This window comes from Halichoerus grypus, chromosome 5, assembly GCF_964656455.1.
Source record: "Halichoerus grypus chromosome 5, mHalGry1.hap1.1, whole genome shotgun sequence".
Lineage (NCBI taxonomy): Eukaryota > Metazoa > Chordata > Mammalia > Carnivora > Phocidae > Halichoerus > Halichoerus grypus.
This window is the reverse complement of record NC_135716.1, coordinates 33,278,158-33,296,535: the sequence shown is the minus strand read 5'-3', so window position 1 is coordinate 33,296,535 and position 18,378 is coordinate 33,278,158. Positions and strand designations below refer to the sequence as shown.

The 18,378-nt window shown below is 33.3% G+C and overlaps 1 protein-coding gene across 47 annotated transcripts in view; it reads left to right on the top strand.

Moving 5' to 3' along the window:
* RIMS2 (regulating synaptic membrane exocytosis 2) overlaps window positions 1-18,378 on the top strand; it is a 583,728-nt gene that overhangs the window by 282,813 nt on the left and 282,537 nt on the right. For 27 of the 47 annotated variants that reach the window (XM_078072147.1, XM_078072143.1, XM_078072146.1 and 24 more), the window contains 6 exons: window positions 5,749-5,816; window positions 7,648-7,767; window positions 10,746-10,845; window positions 11,872-11,995; window positions 13,757-13,803; window positions 17,821-17,933. In XM_078072147.1, the coding sequence (XP_077928273.1) occupies window positions 5,749-5,816; window positions 7,648-7,767; window positions 10,746-10,845; window positions 11,872-11,995; window positions 13,757-13,803; window positions 17,821-17,933 (572 nt within the window). Of the gene's footprint in view, window positions 1-5,748; window positions 5,817-5,955; window positions 6,165-7,647; window positions 7,768-10,745; window positions 10,846-11,871; window positions 11,996-13,756; window positions 13,804-17,820; window positions 17,934-18,378 lie in introns of all 47 variants that reach the window. The other 20 variants (XM_078072141.1, XM_078072115.1, XM_078072104.1 and 17 more) reach the window with 1 other exon arrangement.

The window sequence follows — 18,378 nt, the reverse complement described above, 5'->3', positions numbered from 1 at the left end:
TGTGTAACTTCCTAACTGAAGCACCAATTTTCTCTAAGTCATGCTGACAAGTGGTACTCTAGCCTTTTCTTTGAATTGTAAGAACTTGCAATGATAGTACACAGAGATCCTGTGTGCCCTTCACCTGGTTTCCTTCAATGATTACATCTTGGATAATTATAGTACAATATCAAAACCAGGAAATTGACATCAATTTATATAGTTTATATAGTTTTATGACATCACATATATGGATTTATAAACCCCTGCTATTATAAAGGTACAGAACTACTATACCACCACAAAGATCTTGGTTATGCTACCCCTTTATAGTAACATTCCCCCCCCCACCCCTGCTCATCCCTAACCTCTGCTAACCACTAATTTATTTTTCATCTCTATAATTTTATCATTTAGAGAATATTGTATGAATGAAATCATATGGTATGTAACATTTTGTGACTTTTTTCCCCATTCTGCATATTGCCCTTGAGGTCCATCTGTGTTGTATGTATAAATAGTTTTTGCTTTTTTTTTTTTATTACTGAGTAGTATTCAATGGTATGGATATACCACAGTTTGTTTGGTCATTTGCCTATTGAAAGATATTTTGGTTGTTTCCACCTTTTAGCTATTACAAATAAAGATATTCTTTTTGGTGAAATTTCTCTTCACATAGAGAATTTAGCCTTTTACCATTAAGTATGATCTTAGCTGTAGGTTCTTGGTTGATTATTTATTTGAGCAAGTTCTCCTGTATTCCTTGTTTTTTGAGTTTTTTTTAATCATGAATTTTTTTTCTGCATCAATGAATAGGATTGTGTGATTTTTCTCTTTTAATTTGTGAATATGGTAGGTTGCACTGATTTTCAATATTCAACCAGTCTGACATTCCAGCAATAAACCTCATTTGGTCAGAGTGTATTATACTTTTTATATATTGCTGAATTCTATTTGCTAATATTTTGTTAAGTATTTCTGTGTTTGTGAGGGACATTGGTCTGCATTTTTTGTTGTTTGCCATTTTCTTTTTTGTATTCTGTTCCCTCTGATTTTTATTTCTCTGCTTTCTTTTTCTTGCCTTCCAATGGGTTATTTGAACATTTTTTTAAGAGTTGCATTTTGATTCATCTCTAGTGTTTTTTGAGTGTATTTCTTTGCAAAGACTTTTTTTAGTGGTTGCTCTAGATAATATATTACCTATGCACTATCACATCCTACTGGTGTTTACATTTTACTAGAGTGAAGTGTAGAAACCTTACATACCTTATGTTCCTTTGCCTTTCCCTGTTTCTAATGTAATTTTCTTAAATATTTCTTCTATATATGTCAAAAAGCACATCAGACAATGTATACTTTTTGGTTCAAACACCAAACATAATTTAGAAAGCTCAAGAGGAAAAGGAAAGTCTGTTGTATTTACCCATATTTTTGCTTACTATGTTCTTTATTCCTTCTCAGTATTTCAAGGTTCCCTCTTTTTTTGTTTATTTTTGTTTCCAGAACTTTTCTTTAGACATTCTTTTAGGGTAGGTCTGTTGGTAACAAGTTCTCTTAGTTTTGTTTTGTCTGAGAATGTCTTTATTTCTCATTCATTTCTGAGACATAATTTACCATGTTTAGAATTCAGGGTTGACATTCTTTTATTTCAGCAATTAAAAATATTGTTCCATTTTCTTCTGGCCTCCAAAGTTTCTGATCAGAAATCCACTGTCATTCAAATTATTTTCCCTCTTTAGGTAAGGTGTTTTTCTCTTGCTGCTTTCAAGACAGTTTGTCTTTAGTTTTTAGTCTGATTATAGTATGTCTTGCACAGATTTCTTTGAGTGTTTCTTGTTTGGGAGTTTATGTAGTTTTTTGAATCAGTAGGCTCAGCTTACACGTTTTACAAATTTGGGAACTTTTCAGTCACTGTTTCTTTAAATACTTTTTCAGGCTTAGCTTCTTTTTCCTCTCCTTCTGGGACTACAATGACGTGAATTTTAGATCTTTTGTTGTAATTCTTCAAGCCCCTGAGTCCTCGCTTATTTTATTTATTTTTATTTTTATTTTATTTTATTATTTTATTTTATTAGTCTACTTTATGTTTTTCAGATTGAGTGATTTCTTTTGTTCTATTTTCAAGTTCATTGAGTTGTTCCTCTGTTTTCTGCATTCTACAGTTGAGGTCATCCATTTGCTTTTTCAATTTCAGTTATTTTTCAGTTTTAAAATTTCTATTAGGTTCTTTCTGTGTCTTCTTTTTCTTGTTCTGGAACTGGAAAGCCTAGCAATACATTTTTGAAATGTTACTAAAGGAAGAATATTTTATTATCTTAGTTCTGCCCTTTGAAGCTATACAAAATAAGAATATTAATACTAATAGTCCTAGTGGTTGAGGACTATTTTGTGTATGATTTACATTGGTTACTGTATTTAATTCTTAAGTAATTCTATCTTTTACTCATTCAACAAATGTTTACTGGCTACCTACCATATATAACACTTTTTTTTTTTTTTGGTCAGTCAAATATTTTTGCTTTGGCTTCAAATGGTTAAACAGCTTGTCCTTTATTTACTCAGGAAAGAACTTCATTTCTTCCTTTTTTGGTAGGTTGTAGGCATTGGGAGAAAGAGACATTGTGAGCTAGGTTCTCACACCTTCACATAAACCAGCCAAGAATTTTCCTTTAGGGTTTCCACACTGTTTTTAATTCAGTTTGGAGATTTATCAGTGCTTTTGTGTGGAGCAATATTGTATTTTCAAAGGGTTTTCTGAGATACAAATACTCTTAACTTTTTGGGTAGCCATAAAATTTTAATTGTCAATTTGTGCCATGAGAAAGATTGGGAAGCACTTGTCTATTTTGTAGATTAAAGAATATTTTTCCCCTACAAAGTAAATTTTATGTATTTAGCCCAATAGCATCATCCTTCACAAATACACTTCTTAAGAGAATTATCTCCACTGGTTTTCAAACATTATTGAGATCATAATCACCTGGTGGGTTGTTAAAAAACAGATTGCTAGGCCTTATCTACAGAATTTCTGATTACTTAAGTCTCAGCTGGTGCCTAAAAATCTGGCACTTTTAATAAGTCCCGGGGTGATGTTGATTATGCTATTTAGGGGATTTCACTTTGTGAACCATTTGTCTACACACAGTTTTTCTACTTCCTTGTCTCCCTTTGATTCTTCAGTTACTTCAACAGATTTTAATTTTCATAATTCTTTCCAAAGTTTTCTCTAGCCTCCTTTTGATCTTCATGTTGCCACATCAAATGCACACTTTTCTGTTCCTTATCTTACCTACTGTACAGAAATCATTCACCATAGTTCCTTTCTCCTCCTGCTGAGGAAACTCTCTTCTGTTTGGTTTGGGGAACTCCCTCTCCCTCCCTCCTTCTTTTCTTTCTGGCATGCTCTTTCTCAGCCTCTCTTTTTCTCAAACCAAACTCTAAATGTTAGGATTCAGTCGGGCTCCTCTTCATATCTTATTTTACCTTCTGTTCCTAAATGATCCACTGAGTCCTATCTGTGTGCTAATAATTCCAATTTATGTCTGCAGCTCGGACTTTTCTTTGTTACAGCTTAACAAATCGATTTTTTACATGCCCACTTGAATAACTTATAGATATTTTGAATAATATATCCAAAATCAATCACCATATTGAATAAATTCTAAGATGCATATTTCTATCATTTTAATATATGTGAATTCTATAGTCAGTGACATCTTAGAGTCTATGAAATGGAGTATTTCCTTCCTACCCCTTTCTAATAAAAAGTGCTCTTCCTCCAGCTTTCTCCATCTTATAAGTAGTCTTGCCTTCCATTCAGTTGTTAATGCCAGAAACCTGGGACTTATCCTTGACTCTTGAGTCTTTCTTAAATTTTTTGTTCTTTTTTTTAGTAATCTCTACACCCAACATGGGGCTCAAACTCGTGACACTGAGATCAAGAGTCACATGCTCTACTGACTGAGCCAGTCAAGGTGCCCCTCTTCAGTCTTTCTTCTCTTATTTCTACTGCCAAAACATCTCTCAGTTCCCTTTTCATACCTTATCTGTTGCTGTCACCTTTGTTCAAACTATAATTACCTGTCCCATGGATTATTGCAAATGCCTATTAACCTTGGTGTCTTCCAACCCAATCTGTAGTTAGTACTTAGATTCATCTTTTTAAAATGTAAATCAGTTCATGTCAACATCTTGCTTAAAATCCTTCAGTGAATGAAATCCATAATCTTTAATACAGCATAAAAAGTCCTCTCTAAGCTGGTTTGTGCTGCCTCACTTCACTTAGCATTCCTTTTTTTTTTTTTTTTAAAGATTTTATTTATTTATTTGACAGAGAGAGACACAGTGAGAGAGGGAACACAAGCAGGGGGAGTGGGAGAGGGAGAAGCAGGCTTCCCGTGGCGCAGGGAGCTCGATACGGGGCTCGATCCCAGGACCCTGGGATCATGACCTTAGCGGAAGGCATTCACTTAATGACTGAGCCACCCAGGTGCCCTCTCACTTAGCATTCTTTTTGGTTCAGACACACTGGTGTTCCATCAGTTTTTCTACAGTATCCTGTTGTTGCTTCTTCCTGGAATGTTCTTTGCTCCACTTTCCGTCTACCTATCTCCTTACTTGTCTTTTAGGCCACATATTTCATTTCTCATTTTAAAGATCACTTCTTTAGAGGTCATTGCTGACCCCAAAATCTACATTAGATCTTATTATACTCTTTCATGGTGTTTTGAGAGTTCTGCCCTTTGCACTTATTGTACTCTCTCATAGTGTGCTTTCCTGTATGGCATTCATGATTTATTTATTGTGTTTATCTTCACTGTGTTCTGTGTCTCATTGTTTTACTCCTTATGCTAGAGCTTAGCACAATACATAGCAAATGGAAGGTATTTAGTAAATATTTTTAAGTAAAAGAAAATATGACTAGAGCTTAAAAAGATGCATATGTACACATATAGACTAAAAAGAACTTTTTTTAAATGTAAAGCAAATAAGGAGCACATAAATTTGGGAAATGGATATTCATTCTTAGTTGCCAATTACATACATTGTCTGACAAAATTATTTTAAAAGAAAATTTACTTTTTATGAGAATGCAATTTCTGCAAAAAAGTTGAAAAATTATTTCAAAGTAATTTTAAGTAATTCATGATATTTAAGTAAAGTTTATTTTATTTTTACTAATAGAAATTGAGTGATTCTGGTTTTTTTCATTTTCATACAAAATTAATCTTTTGTGTAACCAATTCTTCTTTTTTAAACCACCCCGATTTTTTGGGAGTTTTCAGCATTATAAAGAATATCATACTACATTCCAGGAACAACATTTAATTACTTGGTTTTTTGTTATAGTGGTTATTGGCAAACCGCTGTTTAATTCTGAAAATGTTCCTTAATCTTTGGAGAACGACCTCATGTCTGTAGGCCAGCATGGAAAAAAATAGCATGAATAATAGACACAGTGGATAGTCTTTTTCTTTTTTGGAATATATAATTTTTTCATTTCTATTCCTGTTTATTATTAGCCTTTTCTCTTCTTGCAGAACTTTTGATCTGTAGGATCCATCTAGAGTACATAAACTTTATATTCTGCATTCTATAAATTTTACTCATTTGGAATCTTAGCTTTCTCTTGGTATATATAGTGAGTGCTGCAGACAGAGTTCTTGCAACCAGACAGGATCACATAGTTTAAAATGTTTATAATGTCTTTGTCTGTCCTATCTTTCGCTGTCTCCTTTACTGCACTCTTTGTCTGTCTGACTCTCACAGGAGACATGGATTACAACTGGTTGGACCATACGTCTTGGCATAGCAGTGAGGCATCCCCAATGTCTTTGGTGAGACATGTGGAGCCTTACTATTCAATTTTCGTTTTTCATTTCACTTTTCCTTTTTTATTTACACCTTTGCATGTTTTCTTTTTTGTATCTTTTTTTTTTATTTTTATTTATTTTTATTTTTATCCCACACCTGTAGGGGACAGTCAAAAGGGAAAAAGAAAAACTAGTGAGCAGGCAGTTTTGTCGGACTCTAACACCAGGTCTGAGAGACAAAAGAAAATGATGTACTTTGGTGGCCACTCTTTGGAAGAGGACTTGGAATGGTCTGAGCCTCAGATTAAGGACTCTGGGGTAGATACCTGTAGTAGCACAACCCTTAACGAGGAGCATAGCCGTAGTGAGAAGGTACTGAGACTGTGGAGCCTGCCTTCTAACCTGCTCATGTGGTCTTCGTTTGCTCTCTGTCACTCATTCAAACAGAACATAATAAAAGGACAGGGCATTTCAAGGGTCAATGGAGCATTTCTTAAGGTGCAGAAAAGAAAAACAAAACCCAAACAAACAAACCAAAATACTTCTTGCTTGCTTTGCTGTTTTTGTTGTTTGACGGCATACCAAAAAATAAGTAAATGAAATAAAAAAAATGAGGAACGAAGGAATGCTTTGTCTATGGTCGCATGAGAGAACTTTGTGATGTTTTTATAAACCACAAATATAAAGAATTTTTGGATTGGCTTATTTGATTGCTTGCATATATTTTCCTTGGGATGAAAATTAAATTATTAATAGTTTCAATCCCAGGCAAAAGGGAGATAATTGGGTCTGTTTGCACAGAAAAAGTTGTTTTTCTTTTTTCCCTTTCACTGTCATTTTGCTCTTTTGTTTTATCGTCATAGCATTTTAATGTAGTCTTAATTAGTACTAGAACCATTGCCATCTGCTTTGGTATTTATTATTTTTGCTTTTAGAATAGTGAGACTTTGGAAATCTTTTTACCATATAGATGTGATTGACTAGAACCTGTCTTTTGCCTGCCAAATTTTGCATGAAGATGTGCATGTTACTTTTAGATGACTGAAACTATGATTACACAAATCGTTTACTTTGTTATTTGACATATAATTCATAATGGATGGTGTCATGATTTATAAAGGGCTTGGCTCTGCCCTGAGAAAGAGAGAAACTCCTCACATTTTCAAGCTTATTTAACAGTGGATACCATTGAATTATCTAATAAATTTAATTTACTAAATAGATCAAAGACCTGAAAGAATCAATGAACCTGCAAAAAGTGAGAAATATAAACTAGCCTCACCTTTGAATTAGGTCTCTCTCTGTCATGTAGATTCAGCTGAAAAGTTACTGGGGCTTGTGTATTTTTATAATTTTAATCTAAAAACCTATTTCAAAGAAGCCCTCATCATAGGCTCAAATTTGATGTACTAATATAATTTTACCTTTTAACTTATACTGTAATTAAGTCTTTCAAAGTCTCCAATAGTGTTTGAATATTAAAACATCATTTTTAAATGAATTTAACCTCATAGAATTTCAATCTATCTTTTCTGTCATGTGAATTTTTAATTAATCTTCAGCATGTGGTTAGTTTGCATATATTTTCAAGATTTCTCAGATTTCATAGAACATATAACTGCAATAATGTGTCAGGGCACTGTAAGAATTTGCAGTAATTGGGTTTTGAAAAATCTTGAGATTTGGAGCGTATCAGCATAATGTAGTAAGCCCTTTTGATCAGTGTTTTGAATGCAAACTGGTTTGTGTAATCATAACTCTTTGGAAATCTGGAGTTTAGAGAGACTGTACAACAAAGGGTTATTTATCATGAAAGAACATTAATTTTTTTTTGTTTGTTGATGCAATATGTCAGCACCCTGTGACGTGGCAGCCATCTAAAGATGGAGATCGTTTAATTGGTCGCATTTTGTTAAATAAGCGTCTAAAAGATGGAAGTGTGCCTCGAGATTCAGGAGCAATGCTTGGCTTGAAGGTATGTGATGAAATATGAGATTTTTGGCTCTCTACTCCTTTACTGATTTATGAGAAAAGCAAAAATTTAATAACTCTTTCCAACTTATGCCAACTTAGTATTTCTTTCCCATTTTCAAGAATTCCCAAGTATTTGCACTCATGACCCAAAACCTTTTCATTTTCCAAGTATTATTTATTGAACAATAATACTTGTATATATGATTTTGGAAAATACAACTTGAGTGATATGCTTGAATACTGAATACAGTGCTGTCCTTTAAGTCTGTATTTGTGTTTATATTCTGTTAAAACAATGGTTTTAATCAATGACTAAATATGCAAACTTGGGAAATGTAGTATATTTATGACATGGTGTTTAAAGGAAAACCACAGGCCTCAAATAGCATCACTTAGGTTAAGGCCCCATGTCAGTTAAATAAAACTTAATCCCTAGCTTAATGCAGTTTCAGTCCCCCAGCAATGTAACCTCTATCCAGTCAACATGGAATTTCCTGGTCAATACTAGGAAATTTATTGATAGACCCCCTTTTGGAGGGCAGTCTTGCCTTAACGGTGCATTCCTTGCTAATAAATTCCTTTCTTCTATTTTTTTTTTTTTAATGCCCTCTCTCAGCCTTTGAAAACCTTTCTTTTGTTGACCTCAGAAGAGCTCTCCTCTGCTTGCTAGATGGGATGCTGTCCGATTCATGAATCACTTAATAAAGCCAATTAGATCTTCAAATTTATGTGGTTGAATTTTGTTTTTTAGCAAACAATATAATTTTTGTTTAAGGGTAGGAAAATGTGGGTGTGTGTGTATTTGTGTGTGTGAGAAAGAGTATACTGTTTAAAGTCTAGAAACTCAAAAATACTTATGGTAGGAGATTTAATATAACTATTAATTCATATTTGACTGTAAAATACCAGACAGTTATTTGGTAAGTAGATCAAACAGAACTTTGTGGTTTTGGGGTTTTTTGTTGTTGTTGTTGTTGTTGTTGTTGTTGGTTTTTTGTTGTTGTTATTGTTCATCTGTATGGTGAATTAAAAACTGAAATGAAAAAAGAGTAAGTGGTTTTTAGAGTTAAGCAATTACCACAGAAGTTGCCCTATAGAATATAGGGAGATATTAGAAAACTTCGGGTATAAGTGGAATTGGCCAACAAACATTTATTGGGTGCCTGCCATGTAGCTGGCACTCATCTGAGCATTTTACTTCTATCATATTATTTAACACAGCAGATGAGAAATAGGCTTAGAGAGGTGTCATAACTTGCCCACGGTCACAAAGATGATGATGAAGGTGAGATTTAAATCCAGATCTGGGGCGCCTGGGTGGCTCAGTTGGTTAAGCGACTGCCTTCGGCTCAGGTCATGATCCTGGAGTCCCGGGATCGAGTCCCACATCGGGCTCCCTGCTCAGCGGGGAGTCTGCTTCTCCCTCTGACCCTCCTTCCTCTCATGCTCTCTGTCTCTCATTGTCTCTCTCGCAAATAAATAAAATCTTAAAAAAAAAAAAAAATAAATAAATCCAGATCTGTCCAATAGAGTGTTAGAGCAGTGAAAAGTAGAGGTTAGGGAGTCTTGGCTTGAATCCCGACTACGGCCATTACAAGCAACATGACATTGGGCAACTAAACTTCTGTTAGCCTCAGATTCCTCATCTGTAAAATGGAGATAATAATGCTTATTGAATTATTATAATAAACTTAAAGCAATATACAAGCATTTAGCACAGTAGCTAGCACACTGTAAGATTTTAATAATAATAATCATCATCATAGTATAAAGTATCATTAATTATTATTATTGAAGTTTATCAAGCCAAGAAAATTTTAAAATATTAACATAAGGATGTCAGCCCATAATATCTATACATTTAATTTTCAGAATCAAACATAGCACTAATTAGTTAGTATGAACTGAACTGCAACTGGGGGTGTTTCACTGCAACTTGGGAATAAATACATAGAAAAAGCCAGTGATTTTTAAAATTCAGATATTGTTCACTCAATTTAGAGAAAAAAAACTAATTAATGAAGTCAATTACTGTTATTTGCTTAACATGCTATAAAGTTGATATATTGGTTGAATGGTAGTTGATCACAAGTATTAAATTTGTAAGAGGCCAGTCTTACAGGTACACATATGACTCTGCAGCATTATTGCTAACATTTGTTTTTCCTCTTTCTAAAAGATATATATTAATAGAAACATAAAAATAGAAAAATTGGGATGCAAATAGCCTAAAGTTTACATGCGTTCTAATGAGATTAAGTACATTTTGTAATTTTCTTAGGAAAAATCCATCATTATCGTTTACATTATCAATGAGCCTAAAAGATTACTAAATAATGAAATTTTGGTGGGTTATCATAACTATAGTCAAAGTAACAAATATTTATGTGGTTATGATATTTGAAATCTATAACTAGAAACATTAATATAATTCTATAATACTGTAATAGCATGTTTTTGGAAATGATAAAAATAATTCTCTAAGAGAAAGTACAAATTATTAAATTCTTTCTAAGGTATGTAATTTTTTTTATTATTATGTTATGCTAATCACCATACATTACATCATTAGTTTTTGATGTAGTGTTCCATGATTCATTGTTTGTGTGTAACACCCAGTGCTCCATGCAGAACTTTAATACCCATCACCAGGCTAACCCATCCCCCCTCCCCCTCCCCTCTAGAACCCTCAGTTTGTTTTTCAGAGTCCATAGTCTCTCATGGTTCGTCTCCCTCTCCGATTTCCCCAATATTTTTTTTTTTACAAATAATAGATTAAATTGTGAAAATTTTAGAATATCTCAAAAGAGTCCACTTATGGAACATGTACTCAGTTTCTAATAACACTATATTATTAAAATTATTTTTAGAATATTACAGTTTTAAAAGCTACAAATTGTCTAGTTATTTTTTACTTGAATCTTCAGCTATGTTCCTTTGAACAATATGCCTGTTTTAACACTTTTCTCTTTTAAACAGGTTGTAGGAGGAAAGATGACTGAATCAGGTCGGCTTTGTGCATTTATTACCAAAGTAAAAAAGGGAAGTTTAGCTGACACTGTAGGACATCTTAGACCAGGTAGGTTTCTATCTTTGATTATTTATATTTAAACTGTTAAACTCAAGTAGTTATAAAAAGGTTGTCCTCACTTAGAAATGATTTGACCAAAAACAAGGAACTCATTTTTAACTTAAATAAAAAAATCTTTATTCTTAATGGCAAGTGTAACTATTATTTCTTGAGTCACATTAGATAGAAAGATTTTTATATTTACTGTTTTTTTTTGCTGATGGATATTCTTATTGTGTATCTAGTATTAATCTGTTTTGCTTCCCATAAGGCTTTACTTTTCTTTTGAAAAAATTCCAACAGTTTAGGAAACAAACGTTGTGGATAAATACATATTTCCTACAATGTGTGACTCCTTATCTCTTTGGTAATGGATACTATTGGAGAGATCCTTGAGTCCCTTGGAGAGAATATGATAAGATGCTAAGCTTTAAACATTTTATAAGAAACTGTAGGGGCGTCTGGGTGGTTCAGTTGGTTAAGTGTCTGTCTTCAGCTTAGGTCATGGTCCCAGGGTCCTGGGATTGAGCCCCGTACAGCATCGAGCTCCCTGCTTACTCAGCAGGGAGTCTGCTTCTCCCTCTCTCCCTCGCTCCCCACCCCCCTCCACTACACCGCTTGTGCTCTCTCTCACGTGTGCTCTCTCTCAAATAAATAAATAAAATCTAAAAAAAAAAAGAGAAATTTTAGACAAGGTGCTCAGTTGCATATATATTGACAAACCTAGAATATAGTCATAAAATTTTCAAAGAGTTAACAGATTTTAATAATTTCTAGAATTAGATTCCTATTAAGAAACCACAGAGATAACTTTTACATAACTTTATTCCTCAGACCTTTGTCCTTTTGGGTAAAAGTTCTAATCATCCTTACCATCAAATTTTATGCCAATGGAGCTGTTCTCAGTATGTCTTATTCCATAATGGTGACTTTATTCTATTGAGTTCATTGCAGTTTAAGAGTGCTTTGGTTTCAAGTGCATTTTATGGGATTAGTTTTTCTTTCTAAAATTATCATTACTGGAATACACTATAGGTGATGAAGTATTAGAATGGAATGGAAGGTTATTGCAAGGAGCCACATTTGAGGAAGTATATAACATCATTCTGGAATCCAAACCTGAACCACAAGTGGAGCTTCTTGTTTCAAGACCTATTGGGTGAGTCGGTTGGTGTACTTTATGCACATACCTTATAAAGTTGACTACTATTATACAATTTGTAGTGTGCAATCTAAAAATATCTGATTGCTCCATAAAAATTATTGTTTTGAGGACAGTGCTTCTTTTCTCCTTTTTTGCTAAAACAGCTCACCAAAAATCATGACATTTCTTTATTTGATCATGCTAGAATACACAGTTATTATAAAAGAAGAAGAAATATTTAGGTGTTTATTATTTTTATTGTCTTAGTAGCTTAGTAGGTGGCTAAAGGCATAGTAGGAGAAGGGGACTATAATAACAATTACTTTTAAAAGAAAGTTCATGAACTATGGTCCTCTACATTGTGAAAATGAGGGTCAATGAATTTTACATATTTTTTTTTTTCAAAATGGAGATTTCAACATAGGAAAGAGAGGTCCCAAGGACACACTATTCCTAAATAGAGGAACAGTTTAAGGAACAACATGATGTGTTTAAGGAAACAGAACCAAAGTACTCCTTGGCTTTTGTAATTTTTTGCCTATAGATTAAATTAGCAATTTCCAAAAGTTGACAATAAATATAATCCTTTGTGCTGTATCCTGATAATTTCTCATTAAATATCACAGCAGTGTTTCCCTTATAGAAGCTTATATTCTAAGCCGATGTAAGAGATATACCTATAACTAAGTAAAAGCAATAGAAAAAATATATACAATGACAGCAAATTATTAAGTGCAAGTTTGGGGTAAAAGTATTTGAGGGTGGAAGCTATAAAAATTCTTTTTTTGTTGTAGAGTACCAATGGCCAGTTGTCTTTCACTTAGGAAATGATTGGACTGTATTATTTTGATCTCTTTTTATGTTGGAGAAAATGATTTATGTTGGTAACTTAGTTTTTTAAATTTAATTTTATTTTATTAGGTTATGTTAATCACCATACATTACATCATTAGTTTTTGATGTTGTGTTCCATGATTCATTGTTTGCGTGTAAAAAGTAACTTAGTTTTATTGAAATGTTCCTTTCAAAGTAATGAATCTGGCACACGAGATTGTATCTTTTTCATTTTTCTTTTCATAGTTTTGTGATATGGTAAAACTGCAGTGTATCAGCTTAGTATATTAATCAAATATATTTCTTGGTATTAAAGGATCCTCTAATCATATTTTTAATATCTTAAATATTCTTTTATGTACTTTTATGAATGACCTTAACTATTAAAATTTTTTCTACCAATCTTGGCAAATCTCAAACAAAAATGTACATACTTTTGACATAAATGCAGTTACCATTTGTAAGTCCCAATGAAAAACATGTTTGCATTTTTTCCTCAATGGAGTTATTACATTTAAAAAATTTCATTTGCAATCTGAATCTTTAAATTTTTCTTGTGGTGATATTTTATTTATACTTCAATGTTATTGATTAAAGAATAGAATAGAATTAAAATATATCATAAAACCTATCTTTAATTCAAAAATTTATTAGAATGGATGATCATGTAGTAAAGCACATAGAAAATAAAGTATGTTTTTATAAATCTGCCATAAATGCATATGACTGTTTATTCCTTTCTAAGCAGTTGAGGTTAGTTCAGAATACTTTGATTAGCAATAAAGGACTACATCTTGTTTTCTCTTACTTATATAATGCTACTATCATATACAATTTTGTTCATTTTACACTCTCCTGTTATATATAAGTTGATGATCATCAAAATAGCAGTTGCATTAATTGTTGAAACAATTTCTTGTTTTTCTTGTTCTATCATTTCAGAGATATCCCTAGAATCCCTGATAGCACACATGCACAACTGGAGTCCAGTAAGTCTCATTCATTCTAGAAGAAAATATTAATAGTGTCATTTTTCAGGGGTCAGATGAATTATTTTATCTATTAATATGAAGTAAGAAATAGAATAATCTTGTTATCAAATATATAGTTATTATACAAATGAAAAATTTAGTATTATTTCATGTTATGGGATAAAATACAAATTCTATAATATTTTAAAGATAGTTTTATTTTAATCATGCCCTCTTAACTGCTACATGTTTTTAGACAGCTTTATTAAGGTACACTACAATAAGTTGGACCTAAGTGCACAACGGGGTAAGTTTTGATGTATAGATGAAACCATCATCACAATAAAAATAATGAACACACCCATCTCTCCTAAAAGTTTCACCCCCCTCCTTCCTTAATTTCTTCTAATTTTAAAATTTACTACTTTGTAAACTAACCCTCAGTAAGTGGGGTGGGGGGGATCCTTGGGACAATCTAGTGAATAATATCCAAATTTACATTTTTAGAAAATAGGATAGTAGATCTGATTTGGCATCATAGTAGAAATGGAACAATAGACAAATAAGTTTAAGTAACGTTAAATACATAGACACTTTTTATTACTTTTGTTTGAGTGCTATTTCAGATGTTAAACAAATGGCTTTTTTTCCAGTGAACTAAGTTTCTTGATTGATTGAGAGTAAGGGATATTGTAAAAGAAGAGAGGAGAAGGGTTGCCATTTGAAATATGTTGCTCAGGAGAGACCATACTGAGAAGGAATGATTGGAACAAAGATTTGGAGGAGTGGCTATCTGGGGGAAAAACTCTCCAGGTACAGGGACCAAGTGGTGCAGAGGTTCTCGGGCAGGAAAGCCTCCGATGCACTTGAGGAAAAGCAAGGAGGCCAGTGTTGCTGCACCAGCCTAAGCAGCGGGAAGGATGAAGGATAGGGGAGTCCTGGCAGCCAAATTGCATAGAGTTTGTAAACCGCTGTGAAGACTGCTTTGTTTTGGGCTTTTACTCTGTGGGAAATCAGTAGCTACATACGATGGTTTTGAGGAAGATTTATGTTTTAAAATCTGGCTACTGTGTTGAAAATAGTTTAAATGGAGTCAAGGGTGAAAGCAGAGAGAGTAGTGAGAGAACTCTTTCTATATTTAGTATTTTATATGGTGACTTAGGCTATTGGTGGTAGCAATGAGGTGATGAGAAGTGATCGGATCCTACAATAATTAAGAACATACTATTAAAATAGATTTTTTTACTTTTATATCACAATTATAAGTGTCTTTAAAATCTTTACCCAGAGAGGTGAAATACTTTGGGAATGGCGTAGCACTATATTTTAAAATACGATCGAATGATTTATTTGATTTAGTACCTTTAGCTATGTACTAAATCATTTTATCCAAAATAATACCATGATCACAAAAAAACTATAACAATAAATAAATACAGTTGACCCTTGAATAGCATGGGTTTGAACTGCATGGGTCCACTTATGTACACATTTTTTCAGTAAATACAGTGTATTACTATAAATGTATTTTCTCTTCCTTATGATTGTTTAAATAACATTTTCTTTTCTCTAGCTCACTTTACTGTAAGAATACAGTATATAATATATATAAATGTACAAAATATGTGTTAATCAGCTGTTTATTGGTGCATCTTCTGGTCAATAGTAGGCTATTGGTAATTAAGTTTTGGAGGCATCACAAGTTACTGTGGGGTTTTTTTGACTGTGCAGGGGTTAGCGCCCTTAACCCTCAGGGTCAACTGTACTAATATAATGATATCATCATCATTATCATCATTGCTCCCATTTTACTGAGTGCCTGGGATTGTGGTTGATGTTGTGCCTACATTATCACACTTATTTCTTACAAGAGTCCAATTTTTATTCACTTAAGTAACATCACTCAGATATTGTATGAGCAGGGTGGAACCCTTTATCTTATTACAGCTATTAAAAAAAATCCCCTAGTCTACAATTTTACAATTGTTTCTGAGGAGATAAGGGTCCTTTATCAAATTAAATTAGAATCAATCCTTTATTCTTTAAATGTTGAAGAATAGGCCCAATTATTAATCACTGTCCTTAGTTCCTCAGTAAATTCTTCTCTTCATAATGCTTTTAATTGCCACATGACTCCTAGGTTTATAGTACCAAGGTGATCTGTCATCATTCCTTTATGCTTGGATGTTTAAATAATATGTTCTGTTAATGTCTTCCTGTTACTTGAAGCTTAACGTGTAGAAAACTGAGCTTATTTCTTTCCACTTCTAAATATTATATAAGGTACCACTGTATTTCTTTTTATTTTATTTTATTTTATTATGTTATGTTAATCACCGTACCTTACATCATTAGTTTTTGATGTAGTGTTCTATGATTCATTGTTTGCATATAACACCCAGTGCTCCATTCAGTACGTGCCCTCTTTAATATCCATCACCAGGCTAACCCATCCCTCCACCCCCTCCCCTCTAGAACCCTCAGTTTGTTTCTCAGAGTCCATAGTCTCTCCACTTCTGATCCCAAAGCCTGAAGTTTCCCCCTCAGTTTATACTGTACTCTTCCTAGAGGCGTATTTTATCCTCTTATGGCTCCAACCCAGCAGACACTTTACACTTTGATTTCTAACACTAATATCTACTTGACATTTGGTCCCATCCATAGATCCCATTACCTGCTTGACATCTCCCCTTGGATTTCTCAGAGGTACCACAGGGTCACCATGTTACAAAGTAACATCTCCACCCATTCCCTTAAGCACAGAACTATCTCCAGGGTTCCACATCCCAAGGAATATCAGCAGTGTTCTGTGCAGAGAACAAGACAGACCTTAAGGACTTTCTTGATCTCATGTCTGGCTACAAGGCTTGAAATCTTCAAGTTTCCCCTCTTCCCTTTATCTCTCATATCTAATTAGTTTCTGAGTCCTCCTTTGTTTATTTTGTGCTATCACCAGAATTCTTTCTTTCCATTTTCACAACATTTCCTATTATTGTTTTATTGAATTCCACCTGTTTTTAAGTATTTTCCATCGCTCTTAAATCAATCCATGCTTTAAGTAAGTGATAAAGTCATCTGCAAATGTAGTTATTGCCTCATTCAGAAGAGCTAGCTTTGATAGTCAATTAGTGCCAAAATGTGTAGCCCAGAATTCCAGACACTTAATTCCCCCCGCTATCCCATTAGCTACATTTTGACTCACTTTCTGAATTGTTCCTTCCCTTCCGTAGAGATAAATTCATACATATCACTTCTGGGTGTTGAGGCTCTGCTTTTTCTGCTATGCTGTCTCTTTTTCCAAGGACCTTTACTTCCTTTCTGCCTAATTTATTATATTCTTTTCCAGATGTGGTTTAAAATTATCACCTCCCAGAAAGACTTCATGATTAACATTCTAGTACTTATGTTTTTAGAATTAATTACAAGTTTAGACCATCTTCACGTTGCTTTATTGGTTTAGGTTTTGATTTTTCCTAAGTTTCTATTTTTAAAACTTTCTTAATATGTTATTATAAGATATGAATTTAGTATACACATAACAGACAAGGTAACCAAGTCCTGATGTAGAGGTCTGTCTCTACTATAATTGTCAGAGAAAATGTTTCACTCTTGGTCTTAAGAGAATCCCTCAGCTGTACTTATGCTTCAAAAAATAGCTGTAAGTTGGGGCACCTGGGTGGCTCAGTTGTTAAGCGTCTGCCTTCGGCTCAGGTCATGATCCTGGGGTCCTGGGATCGAGCCCCACGTCGGGCTCCCTGCTTGGCGGGAAGCCTGCTTCTCCCTCTCCCACTCCCCCTGCTTGTGTTCCCTCTCTCACTCTCTCTCTCTCTCTCTCTGTGTCAAATAAATAAATAAAATCTTAAAAAAAAATAGCTGTAAGTATATCTGGAACATTGTGGCTAAGAAAATGGTCTGTATAATGACATTTTGTGGACATTTTAAATAAATAGATAATTTAAAAGACATATGGTAAAGATTATTAAGTACTAATGAAGAGTCATCATTATTGTTCTTTATGTATAATTACCATTTCAGGTTCTAGCTCTTTTGAATCTCAAAAAATGGATCGCCCTTCTATTTCCGTTACCTCTCCCATGAGTCCTGGCATGTTGAGGGATGTTCCACAATACTTATCTGGACAACTTTCAGTATGTAATCACTACATTAATTTCTCTTTTTGAAATACCAAGTAATGTTATTACTATATGACAATAGCTTTTTGTAAACCAACTCCTTCTTAGAATGTAATTGTGTTTTTAACCATCAGTTTTCTCATTCTAGTAGTTCTGATTAATTGAAATTTAATTTTAATTATTTAGCATAGAGTTTCTTTATTAAAGTATATTAGATTTTCTGGAATTCAGTGAGAGAATTTGTAGAGATATCTAAAACCTTCTTTACCTTAGTAATTTTATTCCAAAATTCAAGGTCATGATTTTTGCTCACTATCTTAAAATGACTATAATTTGTCCTAGACTTTTGAGAGAAATCACATTGCAGTACTGTACAAAGATGGTATATTTAAGATGAAAGTAAATTTTATACATTCCCTGCTTTTCAAGTTTAAGGAAATTTGGTATGAATTTCATAGTA